This window comes from Paramormyrops kingsleyae, chromosome 10 (assembly GCF_048594095.1).
Source record: "Paramormyrops kingsleyae isolate MSU_618 chromosome 10, PKINGS_0.4, whole genome shotgun sequence".
Classification (NCBI taxonomy): domain Eukaryota; kingdom Metazoa; phylum Chordata; class Actinopteri; order Osteoglossiformes; family Mormyridae; genus Paramormyrops; species Paramormyrops kingsleyae.
Window position 1 is genome coordinate 15,803,408 of NC_132806.1, and position 21,623 is coordinate 15,825,030.

Genomic DNA, 21,623 nt, shown 5'->3' on the forward strand with positions numbered 1-21,623 from the left:
CGCGACAGTGTATGAGTGTCTCGGGACAGTGGGCGAGTATCTCGGGACAGTGTTTGAGTGTCACGGGACAGTAACAACAGGACAGTGACAGTTTCGGCTCCTACTGCTGCTGCTGGCGGGGCTGACTAAGTACGTACAGCTTTGTCAAGGAGTCATGAAACGCTCCACCTTCTGTTAACATGAGAAACACGGGCCTGAGCACTATACGGCGATCATGTAAAGGCATAAACTAAGAGGTATAACTCAGGAAAAATAACAGTTTTTAAACGGCACCAACTATTGAGACCGGCTCGGAGCAAATGGGGAGGGGGCTAACTTAACGGCGGAGTCACGTGACCATGTAAATAAGCAATATCTGCATTGAAGCAGCACAAATGACAGTTTTAACGGCACAAACGTCGCACAAACGATTGCGATCGGTTTGGTGGAATTCAGACGCAAATGGCAGGGGGGCAACCTTACAAACATTAATATCTCAGAAACTAAAGCAGCACAAAGGACAGTTTTAACGGCACAAACCAGCACAAACGCAGCATACACGATTGCGATCGGTTTGGTGGAAATCAGATGCGAATGGGGAGTTAACTTCACGCTGATGACCTCACCATGTAAACAAATATTTATCTCTCAGAAACGAAAACGGCACAAACAAAAATATTAACGGCACAAACGATTGAGACCAGTTTGGTTGAAATCTGAAACATATGGGGGGGCAGCTTCACACGTCTAGCTGTTAATTACCTTAAGCCTCCCAGTCCACGGTGCCAGCCGCCTCACAACCTTTGTTCCTTACTTTCTGGTGTCTTCAGTCTTTTTCGGTGAGACTCATTCTGATTCTCAACATGGTATCATCTCTCGGAGCACCACACGTCCCCTTCTGAATATGTTAACGCCCCCTCAGGAGTGGGTTTCCCTTAAACTCCACTTCTAATGATTAAGGAAACACATCCAGCTACTTGTGTCAATTACTTTCCCAAAGTGTGACGCTCTTTCTTTAGACAAACCTTTTCATGACAAATTAAGGGCTGTTTTTTTTAAATATGAAAAACACTACATTTCTCTTCACTCTTCCAAAAGCAGAAGTGCAGAAATGGCTGTGAGAGTCACTGTATGCTTCCTGTTGAACTACAGTGGTGATATTCTTTTTTTATTATCATTTTCTGGTCGTCGATGAGCGTTCATTAGGTCTCCAGGGTTATTCTTAGACATTATCTTTGTGAGAACCCCAATGCTGAGATTCCAGCCCCGTCAGGCAGCAGGACACCTCCCAGGCTCGATCTACAACACGCTCAGCACAGCTTTACTAGCCATGCAGGAAGCGGTAGGCCTTTGGATCGCACAAATCCACATGAAGATGTCAAGCAACAGGCCCATGCACTACAGCACCATGAGATTGCGACCTGCACCCTAGGGCCAGTGTGTGCTTGGGCTCCAAGAAGCCAAGGTACCGCCAGATCCATCACACTGGGATGCGAAATCCGGAGATTCAAGACAAGACAAGACTATGGTTTCCATGACTACGAAATCACCATCGAGGCATTTGAGGTACCGAATGTCCAGTTGGATGATGCAGGGTTAACAGAAGCCTACATATTTGGCCATATTGCAAAACTCATCAGTAGAGCCAGCAAGAAACTCCTCTTCAGAAACAATTCAGAAACCCTTCAGTTCTACCATAATGATCAGCTGACCATTAGACAGCATCATAAACCTGCGGTTGAACAAAGAATCACAGAGCATGCAGCCAAAGATAATGCTGACAGCCACATTGACTGACATCTGCCATCTGTGAACCGAAAGCCAAAGCAGTAACATCATACTCTCTGCCATTTTCACACAGATACAAGGACACCACCTATGGGTGAGGGAAGGTAATAGGAAACATGTCTTTGTCACATCAAACCATTTACGTCAAAGAATCTCCCAACTACAGCTACAGTAATGCTCTATCTCATAAAGATGTGTAATACATATTTCTTTTGTCATTGCTCCACACAACAGATACAGAGAAACAATGTGATCTGTTATCTGGAAGAAAGGCATTTATGACAGCCTATGCACTATATCACCGGGGTTGACTCATCCATACCCATGAGGCTATGCCCCAAGTGTGTCAACACAAGTGTTTCCGTTTCAATAAATATACAGCGACATCTGGTGGATTGCAGACGTTATATCAGGCAGCCTAGATGAATACATCCCTTTGAACTACGTGCAATAAGATAGCTGGATGCTGTCACACGTGTTACCTATGTTCACCTATGTGGCACTGTTTGTGGGAAGTAAATGAAATAAGAATGGAGTTTTACTGAGAACAATATTCGATAGCAAACAAACAAATAACTTGCCTGAACTGGATGCACATTCTGGAGCTTGCTTTGAGGTCCGTAGTGCTGACTGTAAAAACAGTGAAGTCTCTGAGGCTGATGGGGTGGGATCTGAGGCCCTCAGCTTTAAGCCGTGGCTCAGCGTCATTGGACTCCGATGAGCTGGAAATGCCAGGGATTTTTTTACCTGGTGTCCAGCAGAGTTGCCATGGTAATGACACTCAAGGATTCCAGATTACTCAGACTGTATCTGGTAGTCTATCTCTGTCCATACAGTTCTGTTGCTGTCAGTGTGGTTTGGTTGTTTTCTTCAGAAAGTAATGCATAATCCAACATTTTCATCACTGGGTTTCTACTTTGGATGCAGAAAGGGAAGTTTATCCTGGATGACCTCAAACTCCCCCCACTTATGGTCACGAGCTCTGGGTAGTGACCGGAAGAATGAGAAGGGCAGAACTGAGTTTCCTCCACAGGGTGCCTGTGCTTAGGGTGAGGAGCTCAGATACTGGGGGGGGGGGGCAGCTGAGGTGGCTTGGGCACCTATCTAGGATGCCTCCTGGATGGCTCCTTGGGGAGTTTCTTCGGTTTTGTCCAACCAGGAGGCCCCTGGGCGGACCCAGGACACGCTGGAGAGATTTTGCCTCTCACCTGGCCTGGAAACGCCGTGGCATTCCATTGGAGGAGCGGGAGGAGGTGGATGGTGAGGAAGAGGTCTGGGCATCTCTGCTGCTCCCGCAAAACAATCACAATGCTATGAAAAAGCGGAAAATTTTGGGCTACCTGGAGTCATCTCTGTATTATCTACAGCCTGTGCATTGTTATGTAACGCTCTTTAATACCTCAGCATTGACTAGATACTTTTATTCTTGTATGCCAGCTCTTTGAAGCAGAATCGGCACTGAAATAAAACAGTGATTCTCAAACTTTTTTTACCGCGTACCACTACATATACGCGTACCATTGTTTGATAACACCTGAAACAAATTGTTTTGTATCTAACATTAAGCACGCAATTTTTATTGTAAATGAACGCAGAATAATAACACAATGCAACTTATTTTCAAATAACATGTACCTAATCTGACGATATAATTTTAAAACTTCTCTTTCTCGAAGGCTCCATTAGTGGACATACTTGACTTAGCACTGACTCGCGGGTTGGTATCTGAAGTTTTGCTTCCTGATATTCAGACCGACACCTCAATTGTATCAGTCATGTGATTCTCATTGAAGCGATACTCGCTTTGATGCATGCCTTTGGCAGGCATCAGTGCATCGGTCCTGAATGGACCATCGCTACTGTTCATTTTAACAAAGAGTTTTTTTCCACTCTCTTCTGAAATAGATCACATAGCATCGAATTACTGTATCGAATTGAGTTACATTTCAAAGTTCACCTGTTGTATCATACTGAAGATACTGTACCCCAGTTAGTGTATGATTATGACCCCTATTGAAAAGTGGGTGAATGAAAATATAACAGGATACCGATGGTAGGGTTGCACAGAAGGGAAAGGGTTTCACCTTTGACCTCTGACCCCACCACCATCACTTCCTGTGGCTTCCTCTGCAGCAATTGTGGACTTGGCTACGTTGAAATGGAGCGGCAGTCCTAGAGCGATGGGGACAACACCAGCAGCACCATATGCTTTGGGCTGAGTAGGGCACCCCTGAACCACACCATCAGGCAAGCTTTCCAGTTATCTTTCTCACTTCCATCCCACTGTCACCACTATACCAGATTGTGTCAGAGCATTGGCTTTGGGGCCTTGCGGTGACCTGATTGCAATAAGGATTTGCATGAAAAACTAAAGGGGCGGCACGGTGGTGCAGTGGTTAGCACTGTTGCCTCACAGCAAGAAGGTCCTGGGTTCGATCTCTGGGTCACCCAGGGTGCCTTTCTGTGTGGAGTTTGCATGTTCTCCCCGTGCATGCGTGGGTTTCCTGTGATGAACTTGCCCAGGGCTACGTTTCCCAAAAGCTCCCCTTAATAACTCACATAGTTGGGACTGTCCACTTGTATGGTTCCAACTGTAAGCTGGTAACGTTGTCAGTGGCTATGCTTTTGGGAAGCACAGCCCAAGGTTTCCCCTGGCCAGTGCTGCCTGAGATATGACCCAGCCTCAACATGAACTTAAATTGAATCAAAGGATATGGAGGACAGATGGTTAAAAGTGCTGTGAAAACAGCAACTTGTGGCTTTCATGTGTGGTTTTACATGTCCTGCACCAGGGAAATCCGGGGGGAGGTATGGGTCAGTGGACACAGCTAATCTGCTAATCTTTATTTTAAGCATGCAAAAGGCAGATGTATTTTTACAATCAATACAAATACATGCAGTGTGACAAATTATATAAACCATGAGAACACAAAATTGAAGAAGTACCAGTCTGACAAAACACAGAACAAACAAAGCTAGTCAAATGAAGTAACATTCCTTTAAATCAGGGGCATTCAACTAAAATTTAAAGAGGTCCAGTTAGAGAAAATTTCTTGAAACAAAGGTCCGGAATATCATAATGTCTATACTATTTAGTGTGATATATATTTAAGTAGCCTATTAGTTGCATCAACATTGCATTTAATCAGTACCTGACTGTCAAATCAAATTAATTCAGTACAATTCAAAAACGTTTTGACAATATTTATTGTCACGTGACACAGAACTTCGGCCAGCTGGCTGGAGTGAGATGGTCAATTCGAGATGTCTGCACACACATGTAACAGTTCTTACCTTGTAAATAGTCTGCTTTTGTATTTAACCGTATAAATACACATTTGACGTAGCTAATTTTAGGTTTTATAATGGAATAATATAGATTTGCCGTAAGACTTCCAGCGTCTGAAAGCGTGAGTGTCATGCCAGATGCTTGAGATTTGGCAGCCATGAAAACGTACATTTTTTGTTTATATAACAGATTATTTATATAACAGATAACATTATTTTATACATATGTTAAAAAGCAGAAACTTCAACGAACATGAAATCAACAATAAACTACGTCTATTTATCCAACATGTTATATAATACATACTGTATTTAAAAACTTTTCAGCTGTATGATTTCAGGACAAACCAGTCACTCTGTTAGGAACATTACGAATTTTTGGTTGCGGGTTTTAGCTTCGCTGCTGCTATTAACACTAATGGCACATCAGCGCAGACAAAGGGCTGCAGGAGACGAACTACGTCTAGCTTGACGGTTAGAGGCGTTTGACGTTCATTGGCGTGGGAAACGGCGGTTCTCCTGCTAAAACCCTACCGAAAAGACCACAAAAGCTACGCCGGAAAAAAATTGAAGCGTCAGGTTTTAAATAATAACTTAATGTTTTGGCTATCGGTCCGGGTGCGTATAGGACAGCTTCTGGGTCCGGACCCGGACCGCGGTCCGCCTGTTAGTGACCTCTGCTTTAAATCATCGTCAGTGGCATATCTACAACCAGGTTAATAAGCTACCATGCATCATGATGTACAAACATTTATGGAAAAAAAATGCTCAGATGCTCTGTATTCACATTTTCTGATCCAGGTGCAGCGTAATCATGGACAGATTCAGTTCACGGCCTGGGAATGTAGAGAACAGAACGTATTTATTGTCATTGTACAGGGAGCACTCACTACAAAAAAAAAAAACTTCAATCTTCACATATGCCATCTTGCTCTCCTATGATACACGCAGATATATCCAGGTAAGACTGTGGCTTGGGGCCGGACTGATGGCTCAGCCGTTCATCTGGCACCATTAGAGCAGCTGAGGTTAAGGGTCTTGCTCAGGGGCCCACTGGTAATATGATAAGTCTTCCAGCCACAAGATTTAAACTGGTAGCAGTTTCAGTGCATAGGCATGGGCTCCTAACACAAAAAGCCACCCCCCAGCCTCCATTCAAGACATACAACAAAAGCATGTTTATCAGAAGATTAGTATTGTTACTCTGCAAAATTTTATTAGGGCCTCATGTAGAGAAGGATGACTGTATGTGTCCTTGCTTTACAATAAAATTAGTTCAAATTAGTCAGTCACAGTGTGATAAAATCTTTTAAGTTCTTTTGCGATTAAGTTCTTTTGCTTTTAACCTAATATTCAGTGTAGGCTTGGGCGACATCTGCTTTTTCATATTGTTCATGCATTATACTGTGGTGTACAGTATTCCAATGTCTTTGAAATCTTTTTGAAAGTTTTGTAGAATCTAAAATTTAAATTAGTCATGTGACAAATCAGTAAGGTTTTTAAATAACTAAAAATACCAAAAATAGCTCAAAAATTACTTAAAATACCGTAGTAGACCATAGTACCGTTTTATTGTTCCATTTGAGGTTCCACACCACTTGCTTATCAAGCTTGTTGTTGATTTTGGTCCATAACTGCACACACAAAGATATGGGCACTTGGTTAGTCACTGCTAGTCACCTGTATTTAGCATATGTGCATATGTAACAGGTTATATGGTTAATGTAGTGTATATAAATGAGACATGGGCCTGACCTCAGTTAAGGTAGCGTTCTTGGCAGTATCACTTTTGCAGAAGAGGGACACATTCGATGAACATTGCAACATAAAGGTAATAACTTTCAAGACAGGCGCTGGCAGAGATAAGACAAAAGTGAAATGCAAACAGAAATTCCCACATGTATTAAGACATTTTATTAAGAAATTATACTCTGGATTTTAGCTTCCAGGAAAATGGAATCCAATTACATTTTTTATATCATCTTATCTATCTATCTATCTATCTATCTATCTATCTATCTATCTATCTATCTATCTATCTATCTATCTATCTATCTCTCTCTCTCTCTCTGTCTCTCTCTAAATCTGGTATTGGGTGAAATGAAAAGGGGGTATCATGAAAGATGAATAATTTCATAGAAACACAGTAAACAGTAAAGGATAACTTTACCTGTGGTGGCATTGACTGTAACAGGGTCACTGCAATTCTGGTCAGTCACTGTCTTAATGTAAAAATCATATAGAGTTCCTGAACGAAGGCTATTGAAACTTGCTGTGTTCCTTAAAACAGTTTGGCTCCCACTCTCATTCCAGAATGTGCTATTGTATGTCACCAGATATCTTGTTCCTGTCTGGTCCAACTCAGGAGGGACTACCCATGTCAGCGTGACAAAGCTCGCATTTACGAAGGTAGTATTGGGTGTACCAGGTCGGACAGGCACTGGGGACAACAAAAACCAGAGTCCACAATTTATGTCACATGTGAACCTATGAGCAGACTGCAACTGTACATGATTTAGTATAATTGCTTTCATTTTTGAAGGTATATTTCCAAATATTGTCTACTAGTGCATCAGTGGGCAGCAGCTGCCTCAGTTAGTACATGCTGTCTCAGTGGGAAGATGCTGCCTCAGTTAGTACATGCTGTCTCAGTGGGAAGATGCTGCCTCAGTTAGTACATGCTGTCTCAGTGGGAAGATGCTGCCTCAGTTAGTACATGCTGTCTCAGTGGGAAGATGCTGCCTCAGTTAGTACATGCTGTCTCAGTGGGAAGATGCTGCCTCAGTTAGTACATGCTGTCTCAGTGGGAAGATGCTGCCTCAGTTAGTACATGCTGTCTCAGTGGGCAGAAGCTGCCTCAGTGGGTAAAACTTGTTCCCCTAGCTTTACATTTGTTTATTTTACTTGTGTGTTTGTGCAGCTTCTCCTTGGTATCTATCCTGACCTGGGCCAGATTAACCATGTGGGCATTTGACCATGTGTCCAGGGACACCACATCCCTGGGGGGGTGCACCAGGCAGAGCAACCCCACATAAGATCCCCCATCCCCTTAACTAATTTCTTTTAAGTTACTGCAATTTAATAACTAATATATTTAATATTGTTCTGTTAATATAGCACTCACTGATAAGCCTATGTAATATTTTCCCTGTTTTAGATGCATTTCTGAATTTCGTGAGCTACCAATCAGTTTTTTTCTATTCTTAATCCAGCCCTGTCCAGAAACATGCTATGGCGGGGCTATTCAAATCACAGTCCACAAGGTCCAAGCACTGCTTTTCTAGCCTTGCTATGATAGCCAGGTGTAATTTCCAGTCAATTTCAATCAGTAATTATTAAACTAACTACCTGATCCCAGAGAACTGAAAACAAAGTACATATTTGAAAAGCCCTGTACTATGATGTCTCTAAATTGCCCATAGTGGGTAATTGTACCCATGGGGTGTGCTGAGCTTTTTGGGACAGTCTCTAGGCCAGCCCCAACTCTGCCATGGATAAGCCGCTTTGTCAAATCGATGGATCTACCTTTCATGGCAGCCCAGTTTAAAAATTCACGGCTGAGCAGTTAAACCAGTTTCTTTTGTGATAGTGAAAGTCAGAGTGTTGGATTTATATTTGAAAGTCAGTGTGCGATTGAAGGTCTCAGCTTTGGCTGATAGTGTGAAAAAGACAAAGTGACAGAGTTATTCTGAATGAAATTGTATCAGTGAAGGCAGTGGATAGCATTTACTCACATGTATATTGTGTGCCGGACACTGGCTTACTGAGGAACGTCCCGTTCCCTACCTGGGCGTATACTGTCACATTATATTGTGCAGCTGATTTGAGGTTAGAAATAGTGCTTTGGGTCTGGCTGTTCACCAGGATGCTTGTAGTTGTGTTAATTGAGCTGATATTCAGCATGTAAGACTCAACATTTCCATCAGGATGATTCCAGCTGGCTGTGATGGCAGTTTCGTTGCTGTTCAAGGTCAATGCGGAAATGGGGTTTGGATCTGTAAACAAAAACACAGTTGTTGAACGTTCTGCATCACCAGGACACTGGAAGTGCATTTCTGAAGCTGATTTTGTGTTTTGAGTCACCTGTGGTGATCTAAAGCCGGAATACTGATATCTCAATAAGTATGAAGTTGGGTACAGCAAAGAATGCTATGTTATTATGCATATCAATGTCATTATAATGGATATCTTTCAATTTATCTTTGTTGATTATCTTTCAGTTAACATCTCAAGCTTTCGATTGAATAATCAATATGGAAATCTTTGTCAACATACAAATGCCTATGTCAGTTACTATATGTTCTCAAGGAAACCTTATGTTAAAGTTTCTCTGTTCCATTAACCTTGTATTAGTTCTACTTTCCTGTCTGTTCTTATATGCATTGTTCCTGTCAAATAAACACACAGCTGTAAAAACAATGTAACTTACTGGTATATGTCGTGATTGTGACATTCTCCCCTTTCAGTGAAGGATCCGGCACCAAGGAAACCACGCTCAATTGATACTTTGTGCCCGAGGTAAGATTATTCAGTGTCACAGTGGTGTTACTGGTGCTTAAGTTGCTCAGGTTTGAGCCCACCTGAGCAAATTCGACCAAAAATCCTGAGCTATTCCCTTCTGGCCTGTCCCACATCAGCCCGATCGATGTTTCGTTATTAAAAGTCACATTTAGGTTTTTCACATTACTGGGTCCTGGAACAAAGCAGTTAAACCAGATTTAAAAAGATGCAAATCTCATATTTTTGGTTAAAACTATGTGAAGTATTACCACTCTCAGTTGACTTCACTTACTAGTGTAGGTTGAAAAGTTTTCTGGGTCCCCCTCAATGGACTTGTCCAGCACTTCAGAATAAACTGCAAATTCATAAAAGCCACCGGGCAGGAGGCCAGTGATCCAACAGCTTTCGTTAGTTGTGCTATTGACGATAGAGTTGTTGACCACTCTTACAGTGTAGGAGCTATAGCCACCTACTGGACTGTTCCAGAAGAGAAGGACAGACCTTGTTTGGACTTCTTGAACATCTAGACCAAGAACCTGATCAGGTTCTTGCAGAGAGGAGGACATACAGCATCACCATTAATACCAGGATCTCCTAATGTAGTAAATCATGAGACATGCCGCATTCCATTCCCATGCAGAATGCTTACTCACTGGTGTAGAAGGAAATGTTTTCCGGATTCAGGTCCCTACTACATTTCACGGGGAAGACCTGGACATTGTAGAGCATGCCTGGGGTGAGGTTGCTAAGAGGCATATCCAGGGAGGTTGTGTGATATGAGATAGTAGAGTCATATGACAAATTTTGGAAAGTCCCATTGATTTCCACCCTATAGTTGGTAATGTTTCCAGGTCCAGCCATCCAGCGCAGATCTGAGCTGTTCAGGGTCACATTAGAGATTGTTGCCTGCCCATAGAAGCGGTCTGTCGATGGATGAATATTTTGGAGAGATGGTGAAGTTGACAGGAGAGTATTAAAGGATATTGTGGAAAAAATGCAAATTAATGAAATGATTACTTAAAGGACACTTCAGTAGAATCTTAACAATTAATAACAAGTGTGGAAGTATAAATAGTAGGGGTGTAACGGTACACGAAAATTACATTTCGGTATGTACCTCGGTTTTGAAGTCACAGTTTGGTACGTTTTCGGTACAGTGGGGGTCAAAGAAACAAAACATAAATTGCTTCTTTTTTTCTTTGTTAAATTGTGGTTTACTGGTTTAATTCTTAAATAAAAGGTCTCTGTCAATGCTGCTGCAACTTACTAATAAACAACTAAAATTTAAATGTAAATGTAATTCAAAATAAATATTCTCTCAAGTAAATAAAAATAAAATAAAATCCATTAAGGTGCACGTTTAGAAAATTAACTGTACCTGATCTGTACTGTGTTCACATTAGCAGCTTTCAGCTTCATATTAGAACTGTGCAACACAAATATTGTCTCAAAATATCAAAGCATAACAAAATAAATATCCATTACGGTGCAGCATTAAAAAAAAAACCCTGTGCTGTACTGTATTCACATTAACAGCTTCCAGCTTCACATTAGGACGTACGCTCGCATGCGTAGTGGTGCGGCTTCATCCGCCCCTTTCCGAATACCGCTTGGCGGAAACACACAAAGTTTCCGTATTTGTAGCATTTGTTTGGTACATATCCATACCGAACTGAAAGACCTGTACCAAATGGGTGGATGGAAGTATCAGTAGGAAATTTATTGGCAAAACTTACTATGCAAAATTCAATCAAAATGAAAGTAAAGTACTTTGCAAAAGTCTTACGCAGTCTAAGAAATTATGTTTAAATTATCTTCATGTTGGTGTAAAACTATGATGTCTGTCAAAGTGTGTCAGCTTAGCCTTTTCAAAGCCTCCCCTAAAGTCACCCCAGTATTTGCAGCAACCATCCACCGCACTTACTGCCTCAGCCACTAGCACACCTCCTATGGCTAATTAATACCTCACTGACGTTTTGAAGTGAGCTGGTGCTGAAATTTAACAAATACATGGAATGGTCCAGGTGCCCCTGAAGAAAGGTTTGGGAACGGAAGTGATGCTCATCTTACCATACAATAAGATATCTGTAACTTTTTGGAGAATAGTACAAATTCTTGTTAGTTTTTGTTGTGTTGTGTCATAATTTGTATATGTTATAATCAGGGCTTTCAAGTTTCATCAAAAGTTTGGAGTGAGATTGCATCTTTTAGAGGTGGGGTATGTGTCTCACAGTCAATGCGTGAGGCTTGAGAGCCCAGTCTACCGAATTCATTGGATCTTGCTCTTCCACTTCCACCTTGTGTGCACTCCGTGTGCGTGCGCATCCATGTATTAACGCACTTGCAGTGGGATTACATGACATGTAACTTATTTTGGAATTAACCCAGAAACAACAAATGCTACTTCCTGATTGGCTGGCAGGTGGCTATTAGTTCTGTATGACTCGGGACAGCTATTAACTCTGCGGAAAACTCCACTCCGTTTGCCTACGCATTGTCCATTAATTCTATATAAGGGGACACCTTGGTGGGCGTTATCCTTTACTTCTCAGCGTGAGAAACACAAGGTTTGGCGTCTGAGTATGTGAGCTGATTAAAATGCGTGTCTCACGGTCCATGCATGCGACCTGAGAGCCAAAGTTATAACATTAAATTGTGATTTTTGTTCTGATCAAATATATACTTATTACCCAGATAAATAGCATTAAATATTTCCTTTGGCTGCCTAAGACTTTTGCACAGTACTGTATATCCCTTACCTTCATAACAGATATAGGGTTTCAGTTCAGAGCAATTTTGGTCCTGCCACATCCCAAAGCTCATCACAGATACACAGGTGTCTTCAATGACGGGCACCTCCTGGGTGATTGGAGGAGGTGCCTCTGATTCTTCTTTATAAACATAAAACTTTGTATAGTTGGTGTAGTTTCTGCACACATCCTCAATTTCTATGTAACAGGAATTGTTGGGTACTTCTGGCGGAAAGTGGGTCTGATTGATCACAACCTGCTTGGTCTTTGGGGGTGTGGGCCAGCCCGGGTACCAGTTTTGAAACGTCACAGGGTCACCATTGGACCACAAGGACCAGCTCATCGTGCCGCTCAGGTTCTTGCGCAGACCGACCCAATAGGATCCATTGAGGCAGCTGGCTATTAGTGGCATGTTTTCGGCTGTCAGGCTCGCCAACTCCTTGAAGCACAGCTGACAGTATTTTCTGGCATCATCCCAGTCGGACGCAGTGCCTTGTGGGTAGTACTGTCGCTCTGCCCAGCAACCCATATACACTGGATTGAAAGTCCACAAATTGGGACAGAAACAGTAGTGTTACCATCTGAGGGGTGGGGGGGTCGACTGCTGTCAGAAGTCTTGGGGGGTTCCCTGGTGGGTAGAAGCTATGGGGCACCGTTTGTAAAATTGCACTAAATGTTGAAAAAGTGGCAAGTACAAAAATGTTTAGTACCTTTACAAACGGCGCCCCATAAAAATCTGACAGTAAAAGTTATTAATTGGTTGGATGGGGAGGGGGGGTGATTATATAAAATCACTAATGATTGGTTAAATTTGTTCAGTCCCTGGTGAATGGGAAGATGATTGGCTGGCCAGATGATCCAGTGCCCTGCCCCTGTGCACCTGTAGCCCCTGGAGGAAGCAGGCCTTAGGATGCAGCCTAGTGCTTTAGGCTTCAGGACAGGGAGGAGCATGGTTTAATAATTGACACAGGAGAGAATTCATGTAAATTCAGAGTTTCTGACATAGATTAGTCCTATATATCTGGTTTGTGTTGTGAAACAACAGGGGTTAGTTCTCCTTATTGTCAGTTCTCCACTCAGGCATTTTTACCACATTTTTAAGGACTTACCCACAAGTAGCACAAGTCCTATTTTGTACATCTTCAACTCATGCACAGAAGTTTCTATGTAAAAACAGACAAAGACATCAAACTGAAAAATACATAAATACATTAAGCACATGGGGCTCCAGCATTGATGCGGTTTAACCCCCAGCTCATTCTCTTTGTATTCTTTGAAGTTTTCTGAAGCCGCACTGGTTTCCCCCACTGGACACAATCCAAGTGAACCAGTGACACTAAGACGGGGAGCCCATGCAGGATTTATGCTGCCTCACAGCATTGACTTCCTAGGATTACTGTACTTATTTGGATAAAGTGACTACAAACAAATGGATGCACACACATACACACACACACACACACAAAAAAATACCCATTATTGTGTTTATAGAACAGACACCCATTGAGAGAAGGTAATACAGGTGAACGATAATAGAAAAAAAACATGTGGCATAGCCTGGCTTTAAAACCTGCTAACTGCAGACGTGTGCAGGAAGTATGATTTTATTGAATTGAATACAAAGGGTCTACAGGCGTACGTGCAAAATATTTTATAATAACAGGCCAAATCAGTGTTGTATATATTTTTCATTTTGCCAAAAGTAGTCCGCCTACTACTTTGGGGTCCCCATGAATTATTAATCATTATTAGTAATAAAAATTGAAATAGATAATACTCGTAATAACTTTTTGCTTAGCATCTTTTTCAAAACATCCTATTTCATTGGGCTTAATTAAACCGTTAGGAAGTCCTCACAATGATGTCACAATACAATAGCCCTGTTAAAGCACTGAGCTAAGTAGATGTGTGGTAATAAAAATCTTTGTGGCTTCAGATAATTCACTGGTCCTGTTAGTCACACTTAATATGTATCAGTTTTGTGGTTATTTGCACCTTGACCTTGCAGGCATATTAGTTATTGAACATCGAGTCATGGATGAATGGAAATTTGATATGTGCTTAGAAGTTTCAAATAAGCTTTAGAAATCACAATTTAGTCATTTCAGAATCAATGCTACTGAGTATGTGAATGCTTTGTCATTAAGCATTACAAAATTTTAGAAAATGATTAGCCTGTTTACAACCTGTGCAACAGGTTCACTGTGCCTTTTGTTTTCCAGAACTAAGAAATCTAACTGTACATAAAACATCGACATTGGTTTAAAAATAGTCACAGCTGCAAAACGTAGCAAAACTATAAACCAGGGATAAAAAAAATAATAAAATATTTGCTTGGTTGGGAAGAGAAATGAGGGTAACACTTTACTTGAGGGGGGAACAAGAAATTTAGTAACCCAGTTGCTACTCAAGTATAAATCAACAAATATAGTAACTGAATGAAATACATTAATTAATGATGAACGAACATGGGATCAGTACATAACTAACATTTAATTTCTGGTTAATTAATACATTAAGTAAGAGTGTACTATTACATTATTTGTGCCCCCTTGAGTTAGAGAAATGAGAAATAATTGAAATATTTACCTAGTGTGGATGAGACGAGTGTCTTCATAGATCCCATTTTGCATCCTCTGACAGTCTTTTCACAGTTACGAGGAAAGAAATTTAGTTCGGCTTGCGTGAACAGACCTCCTATGATCTAGGTGGACATTATCTTTGTTATTTCTATGCAAACACACCCTACAGTTTTTTTATGGGGAAATATTCGTCTATTTGCATGTATGCACACGGCCACATCAATTTTACTGTGCATGTAAATATCCTTTCATCTTGCAAACTGCACGAAACAAGGTGGACATGCAAGCAAGGCACATGCAAAGTGATGGGGGAGAGGAATGTACAGTCCTGCAAGAGAGACTCCGTGGGGCCATCCATTCAGTCACTGAGGCATGGGCAATTTGCTTTTTGTTCCTATTTGATCCAATAACAAGGCTGATAATGCAGAATTCGATACTGATATTCGGTGTGGGCCCAACCCTGACGGTAAAATGTATTGCCGGATAAATTATTCCATTTCCCTGGTCACTAGTGTCTAGGACCGTGAAAGTCTGCTCCCCTCTTATGGGAAGTAGTTTTTCATATCCTGCTCTCAGGGGCGGATTAACGCACAGGCTAGATATGGCTTAAGCCTAGGGGCCCCACGTGTGCCAGCCTGCAAGGGGGCCCCCATTGGCGCGGAGGGGGGTGGGGTTGGGGGGTCCACAGACTTCTGTAGCCTAGGGGCCTCTGTGCACCTTAATCCGCCCCTGCCTGCTCTATATATAACAGTATTAACATTTAAATTACCAGGTAGAAAGACGTTATTTTAACATTAGAATCAATTCTCAAAATAGAATCATTATTTCACTATCGATCTACACCTCCTTATATTTCAGGCAGACCTACATATGTGCGTACATTTTCCATCCAAAAAGGGGGTGCTTCGAGTGACACTAGTCTGTCTCAGATTTAATTTAATTTTAGTATAAAAAAATGTCTAAATGTCAGCTATTTAAAAAGCATATTTCATACTTGCTAATATCTGGTGTTAGAGGTGTCAGAGATCTTTGCTCCTCCCTCCCAGCATATTTTTACCAAGTTCCCCTTTTGATAACAGAGGATCTTGCAGAATTCACAACAATTTACAGAGACCCCCATCTCTGTCCCTGTCCCCTGTTTACAAAACTCCCAGGACTCCATTTGCATTTTGGTATGCAAACTAATGAAACTGGCTCCCCATGTGTTGTGGAGCACACAGCTCTGTAATACGGATATAATAAAATGCAAAACTAAAACATCAGTTTCACTGTTTATGCTATGCAAAAGCTTTGGCTGCAAAAGTCCTATTAAAGGACTATTAAATGGCAGGATTTAGGATTCAGGTTTCAGGCAGGCAAACATGTAAGGATGTTTAATTTATGTTTATGGGCTAAATGTAAAGGCATGGTTGATATCTTAACATAATTGGCAATTTATCTGTATGTGCATACTTACTGAGATACTTTGAGGGAAGGGTTTAAATCAACCAGCTTAACATAGTTTAAGTAAGTACTTTAATTCACTTGCAAGACACCTGTAAGTGTCTAGTGACCAGAGGAGAGCGGAACAACTCTGAGGTTTGACCCTTAGTTCACTCACTTGGTTAGAAGTTTTTATGTAGTTCCTGCTCCAATACCGCTTGTACTTGTAGCTGAGGAGTCATTGGAAGCTCAGCATAGCTACACTTACGTCTTGTCGACTCCTTGGCATGTTGCTATGGACAAAACCGGCTGCTCGATATGTAAATGTAGATGTGGCTAACCTGCAGACCCCTGGCCTCCGTTTCATAGTGTATGAAACATCACCCAAAAAAACTGGCCCAAGACAAATAGTACCGAAATCTATCTCCAGTCCAACCCAGCGTCCAGCAGACACCAAACTAAAGACAATAATCTGCATACACCAGCAGACTGTCACAGCTGGGGTAAGCACAGCCCAGGGACACAGAACAAATTACACAGTGTACACATCACATGACTGCTACACACTTTATATGCTTATAATGTCAGGGCAACCCAAACCACTGCTGGGCCAAAGCCACACCCCCCTTCAGCTTTCCCTCCATGTTTATCCTGCCTGTAGTTGGTGATGAATCCCACAAGACGTACACACATACACACACAGGTTTGTAATTATGCATTTGTGGGGACTCTCCATTCATTTGTATGGGGAAAACTCTAATCCCAGCATGACAAGTTTGACAACCTTAACCCCTACCCAAGCTTAATCTTAACCATAAGTAACCAAACTAAGTATGAGACTTTTGGTATTTTTAGTTGTTTTTTTTTATGCCCAAGCACCACCCCCCTCATCGGAGGACAACTTTTTTTTAATTAGCTGAACAACAGATCAATGCATTAAGTGAAGCCCACCCCTACCCTGGCATTTTTGTTTTTTTGGTTGCATTCACAGAGCCTTGTGGGGACCATGTTAAAAAAACAGGTTTTTATCACCATGTGGGGGACATTTGGTCCCCACAATATAATATAAACCTAATCCACACACACCCCTGCATACATATGCACACACATACACATACAATGTGTTCTTTCCCATTCCTGTTTCCAATGGCAGAGTGGTTTAAGGCTCCAGTCCCTTTGGAGGTGTGAGTTTGAATCCCACTGTTGCCAAGGGTCTTGGAGTTGGCATATGACTCAGTGGGCTAAGCCTCTGTGATTAGAAGGTTACCAGTCTGAGCCTGGCCTTGGTATGTCTGTGGCCCCTGGAGCGAGGCCCCCGGCCCCCTGGGTGCTGCCCTTCATGGCCACCTACAGAGAGCAAGTCGGGGGAGGGGTAAAGTGAATTACCCCACACTGACCAACAAAGTATCAGTCGTTGTTGTTATTATTATTAGGTGAATCAGTGTCTCCAAACTGCCCCTGCCATGGGTTTGTTTGACATCAAGCAAATACTTTTATCGTTTATAAAAACCCTCTTGCTTCACACATTGCATGTGCCAGCCTTCGACAGTTCAGAGCTTTGTCTAAAATTAAGATTATAACAGATGCACAAAAAACAAGACAAGACCTCTGAGTTTATTTGTGAATTTTTTTTAATAGAAAAATATGCAGAAAGTGTACATTTCAGAAGTGAAACTAATATAGGAAGAAAAGGCAGAAATGAGGAGAGAAACCAGTCTTCTGTTTAGAAATACAGGCTTTAGCTGCTAGGTTGCGACAGGTTATAGACTTTTTAAGCCTTATTTTAATAGCATGTAAAATGCATACATGCTTTTTTATGTTTAAAACTGGCAGGAAAAAAAAACTATCTGCAACCCCTCGTACAGTAAACATATGCACTGAAATGAACAGAGTTTTACATAATGGTAAACAAATTACAGCAGCCTGTGTTACTAAAAAGTGTTATAAACATAGCTTTATTAATAAAATAGTGTATACAGACAGTCCACGGGTTATGAACTTCCAGCTTAATTTAGGAAGTTAATGTACTAAGTACTGTATTAATATTCAAACTCACCTACTGACCTAAAGACAGACTTATGCTGGCCTTACACCTAATGCTTTTTCGGGCGATTAACCTGTCACAGACATATTTCCAATGTCAAGATAAAATCGCGAGCTTTGTTAGAGCTGTCGTGTGCTTGGTGTAAAATGGTCGATAGCCATCTTTTTCTGGTCTTGATGTTATGATAAGGTCAGCCATGTTTAACACTATTATAGGTGATTAGTCTCGGCTCATTCTAGCGTGGACATCGAGCAGCAATAGATGAGCCTTCTCCAGCATCAGAGAGACCTTGTGAAAGCACCAGTCTTTGCAGAACTGTAGTCTGTAACTAAATGACACACTGTCTTTAGATGTGACAGGGTGTTTTTCAGTCTTCTAGTGTATGGTTAGGGTTAGGGCAAGATCTTGTTTGTAACCTGGGGACTGCCTGTATTCCCCTTTAATAGTTTTATTGGTGAAGACTGATGTTTATTAAATACAATGTGCATTTAAATTGCTCAAGGGAATTACAGAAAATTCAATCAACACCTGTCAGTTTTACTCTGAATTCATATAGCAAAAAAATAGCAGAATAGCAAAGCAAAAAGAAACATAGCAGTGCTGGAAAGCTGAGCAGCACAACCTGCAGGATGAGAGGATTGAAATCCCTCCCAGATACAGCATCTCAGAACTGCTCTCCACCCTCACAAGGAGTATCTTCCCTATTTTCTGGTCCAATGCTTGTTGTTCTGGTTTGGCTGGTTCTTTGGAAGCTGATGAAAACAGCAGCGCGATCAAAACAACTTCGCCAGCAGCCACACAGACAGGAAGAACTCGCTTTAGACCCTGAAGGCAACTCACATCGTCCGCAGGTACTTGTCCCGATCCGCTGGGGGCAACAGGTCCATTAGAGTAAGAGCGTCATTGATTTTCTTCATCATTGCAAATCGCTCTTTCCCATGTACCTGGGGGTGCACCAATAAGACCAGCATAGATACACACACATACACCCTCACAAAAGGAAGGTAACAATATGAGATAAGATACAATTAGTATCGGTGGCATATTTACATATGCCTGTGTACTTCAGCTCACCTCCAGCAGAAAGACCTCCTCACTGCTGGCGTGCTTCACCTGCTTGCAGGTCTTCTCCTGAGAGGCTGGATCGGACACCTCTTTGATACCTACCAAAGAGCGCAAGGAAGTAAGTCCAATTTAAATTCCCTGCAGCCCAAACCCTCGGAGACAAGCAGTCAGACTGCGCTCTTACGACGCTTGGCCTTGGGGGCGGTCTTGACCTCGGGCTTCTCATTCATCTTCCGAAGCTTGTCCTCCTCGGACTTCCTATCCCGGCCGGGACAGGCGCACACTCGCACCTCGAAGCACTGACGGCCCAGGAGCTGGCCACTTCAAGAGAGGTGTGAGAACGTCAGACGTCGACGGATACGTGTATTTGGAAAACTGGTCTTACAGGAGAGAACAGGTGGATTGCCAGACACAGAACTAAACAGAGGGGCGCGTGGACGCAGGGGGCATGGGGGCATGGGGGCAGACTCACTTCGGCGTCTCCAGCGTGATGATAGTCAGGATGGGCCTCCGGTTCATGCCGCCCTTGCAGCTGCTGTTGCACATGTAGCTGTAGAGCACCGTGGTCCCGTCTGAGCCAGGCTGCACACACACCGAAGGGGTTGGGGCTCTTTTTGTCACTCATTGCTCCCCCAAGCAAAAGGAACCATCGGGCACAAAGGGGTAGGCCTATACATTTCTTAGTATATTTACATATCAGATACGTTTATTCAAAGTGACAAATAAGTCAGAACGCAGGGTCAGCCAGTGTAACTTATGGTTAAGGGCCTTGCTTAAGGGCCCAGTGGTGAAGTCACTTTGGAGAACCGAAGACTTTCTGATCACGGGGACATCGCCATGACCCATGGAGCAACACACCTGTGGGTGCTCATACGGCACCACGACACTCTTCATGTTCCCATCCTCCACGTAGCGAGCTTGCAGGCAGCCTCCCACGCGAATCAGGTGACTGCGGGGGGTGGAGTCTAGGGGAAGAAGGAAGTGTCTTGGTCAGAATTTAATTTCAGCTGGAGCCCATCCCCTCCTGGCGAATCAGGGACCGGGGTTCTCACCGTCGTTGTTCTCATTGGTCTGCTCATGGTGGGGACAACGACGCACCACTAGACCCCTGTGCTCCGGGCTCTTGTAGACAGCTGTTGCACGCAGGATGGTACCCTGTGGTGGAGGATGATCCAACTGGACTTCCACAGGGCATAGCTTGCCAATTTGGCAGAACAACTTCTTCAAATCCAAGGAGTACTGGGGTCAGGAGGGCAGAATGGCATTAAACAAAAAAATACATCAAACCTTGTTCTTCCTCTCAGTCAAAACCTGTATTTACTCCATCCTCAGACAATGAACATACATCTGAGAACAAGCTTCAAAAATCAAAACATTAAAAGCATCAAACAAAGCTGTAGTTTTATATTACAGGAACATCCCTGTCTAATCAAAGCTGGTCCACAAACATTCATGGTAGACCACAGGTATCACGCAAATATCAATAAAGCATTTCATTAAACAATACCTAACTATGCAATAAAAAGAGGGATTATAAAAACAAATTTATAAATGAAATATTAATAAAATAGTTCATAGTAAAAAGATTTACAAAAATATAAAAATGCCCCATTTCACAAAAATACACAACACATCATAAAAACAGCAATGAATTTGTAAATTAATAATGGAATTTCAAAATATACTTCAAAAGGCAATTTAAAGAGAAAAATAAATAATTGAATTCACAAACAATTAAGAAAATAGTGATTTTGAATTTGGCATTTAAGAGGCCACCTTTCCATTTGCATTTCCATTTTCCAGCTGCTTTTCCTTTTCAGTATTCAATTTGCTTAATCACGTCTCCTTTAGCCTATTTGATTTGCTTAATCATTTAGCTTCTCCATTTAGCCTTTCTGTGACACTTTGGGCCTTGTGCTGGTAAATCAAGGCCAAATAATGCAAATTAGCCATGGGATACAACAAGCTCTCTGACTGGTTAGAGAACAGCACTCTCTCATACCCTATAGATACAGATCTGGTGCCTGTTTGAAGATACCCCCACATAGGTTTCAGATTTTAACCAAACTGCCCTTAATCAATTGTGCTACATTTATACAGGTTTGTGTCATTGAACTTTTCATTTGTGCTGATTTAGTTTCTGAGATATACATGGTTTTTTTTTTACATGGTGATGTCACCACCATGTGTCCAATTTGGGCCAAA

General features: G+C 42.0%; 2 protein-coding genes and 1 long non-coding RNA gene across 5 annotated transcripts in view; 1 reads left to right on the forward strand and 2 right to left on the reverse strand.

The window, feature by feature from the left end:
• The window catches only part of LOC111854493 (uncharacterized), a 23,305-nt gene continuing 1,682 nt past the window's right edge, over positions 1-21,623 (forward strand). The window contains exons 1-4 of one of the 2 annotated variants that reach the window (XR_011993573.1): positions 1-129; positions 3,901-4,014; positions 9,522-9,573; positions 10,007-10,143. This is a non-coding gene — a long non-coding RNA (uncharacterized lncRNA). Of the gene's footprint in view, positions 130-3,900; positions 4,015-9,521; positions 9,574-10,006; positions 10,144-21,623 lie in introns of those variants that run through there. The other variant, XR_011993574.1, reaches the window with a different exon arrangement.
• LOC111854491 (receptor-type tyrosine-protein phosphatase eta) lies at positions 4,636-15,020 on the reverse strand. The gene is made up of 11 exons (XM_023832481.2): positions 14,895-15,020; positions 13,415-13,468; positions 12,315-12,839; positions 10,209-10,478; positions 9,848-10,102; positions 9,485-9,748; positions 8,790-9,050; positions 7,226-7,495; positions 6,811-6,908; positions 6,621-6,689; positions 4,636-5,891 (listed from the first exon to the last, which is right to left on the reverse strand). Exons 1-11 carry the CDS (start codon positions 14,929-14,931, stop codon positions 5,880-5,882), a joined length of 2,115 nt encoding a protein of 704 aa, XP_023688249.2. The 5' UTR covers positions 14,932-15,020; the 3' UTR covers positions 4,636-5,879.
• The window catches only part of LOC111854492 (cellular tumor antigen p53-like), a 10,813-nt gene continuing 7,531 nt past the window's right edge, over positions 18,342-21,623 (reverse strand). For both annotated transcript variants that reach the window (XM_023832482.2, XM_023832483.2), the window contains exons 5-11: positions 20,471-20,657; positions 20,277-20,383; positions 19,891-20,000; positions 19,603-19,739; positions 19,428-19,516; positions 19,194-19,297; positions 18,342-19,105 (exon numbers count right to left, since the gene is read on the reverse strand). In XM_023832482.2, coding sequence (XP_023688250.1) covers positions 19,018-19,105; positions 19,194-19,297; positions 19,428-19,516; positions 19,603-19,739; positions 19,891-20,000; positions 20,277-20,383; positions 20,471-20,657 — 822 coding nt within the window. In that variant the 3' untranslated portion in view covers positions 18,342-19,017. The remainder of the gene's footprint in view (positions 19,106-19,193; positions 19,298-19,427; positions 19,517-19,602; positions 19,740-19,890; positions 20,001-20,276; positions 20,384-20,470; positions 20,658-21,623) is intronic.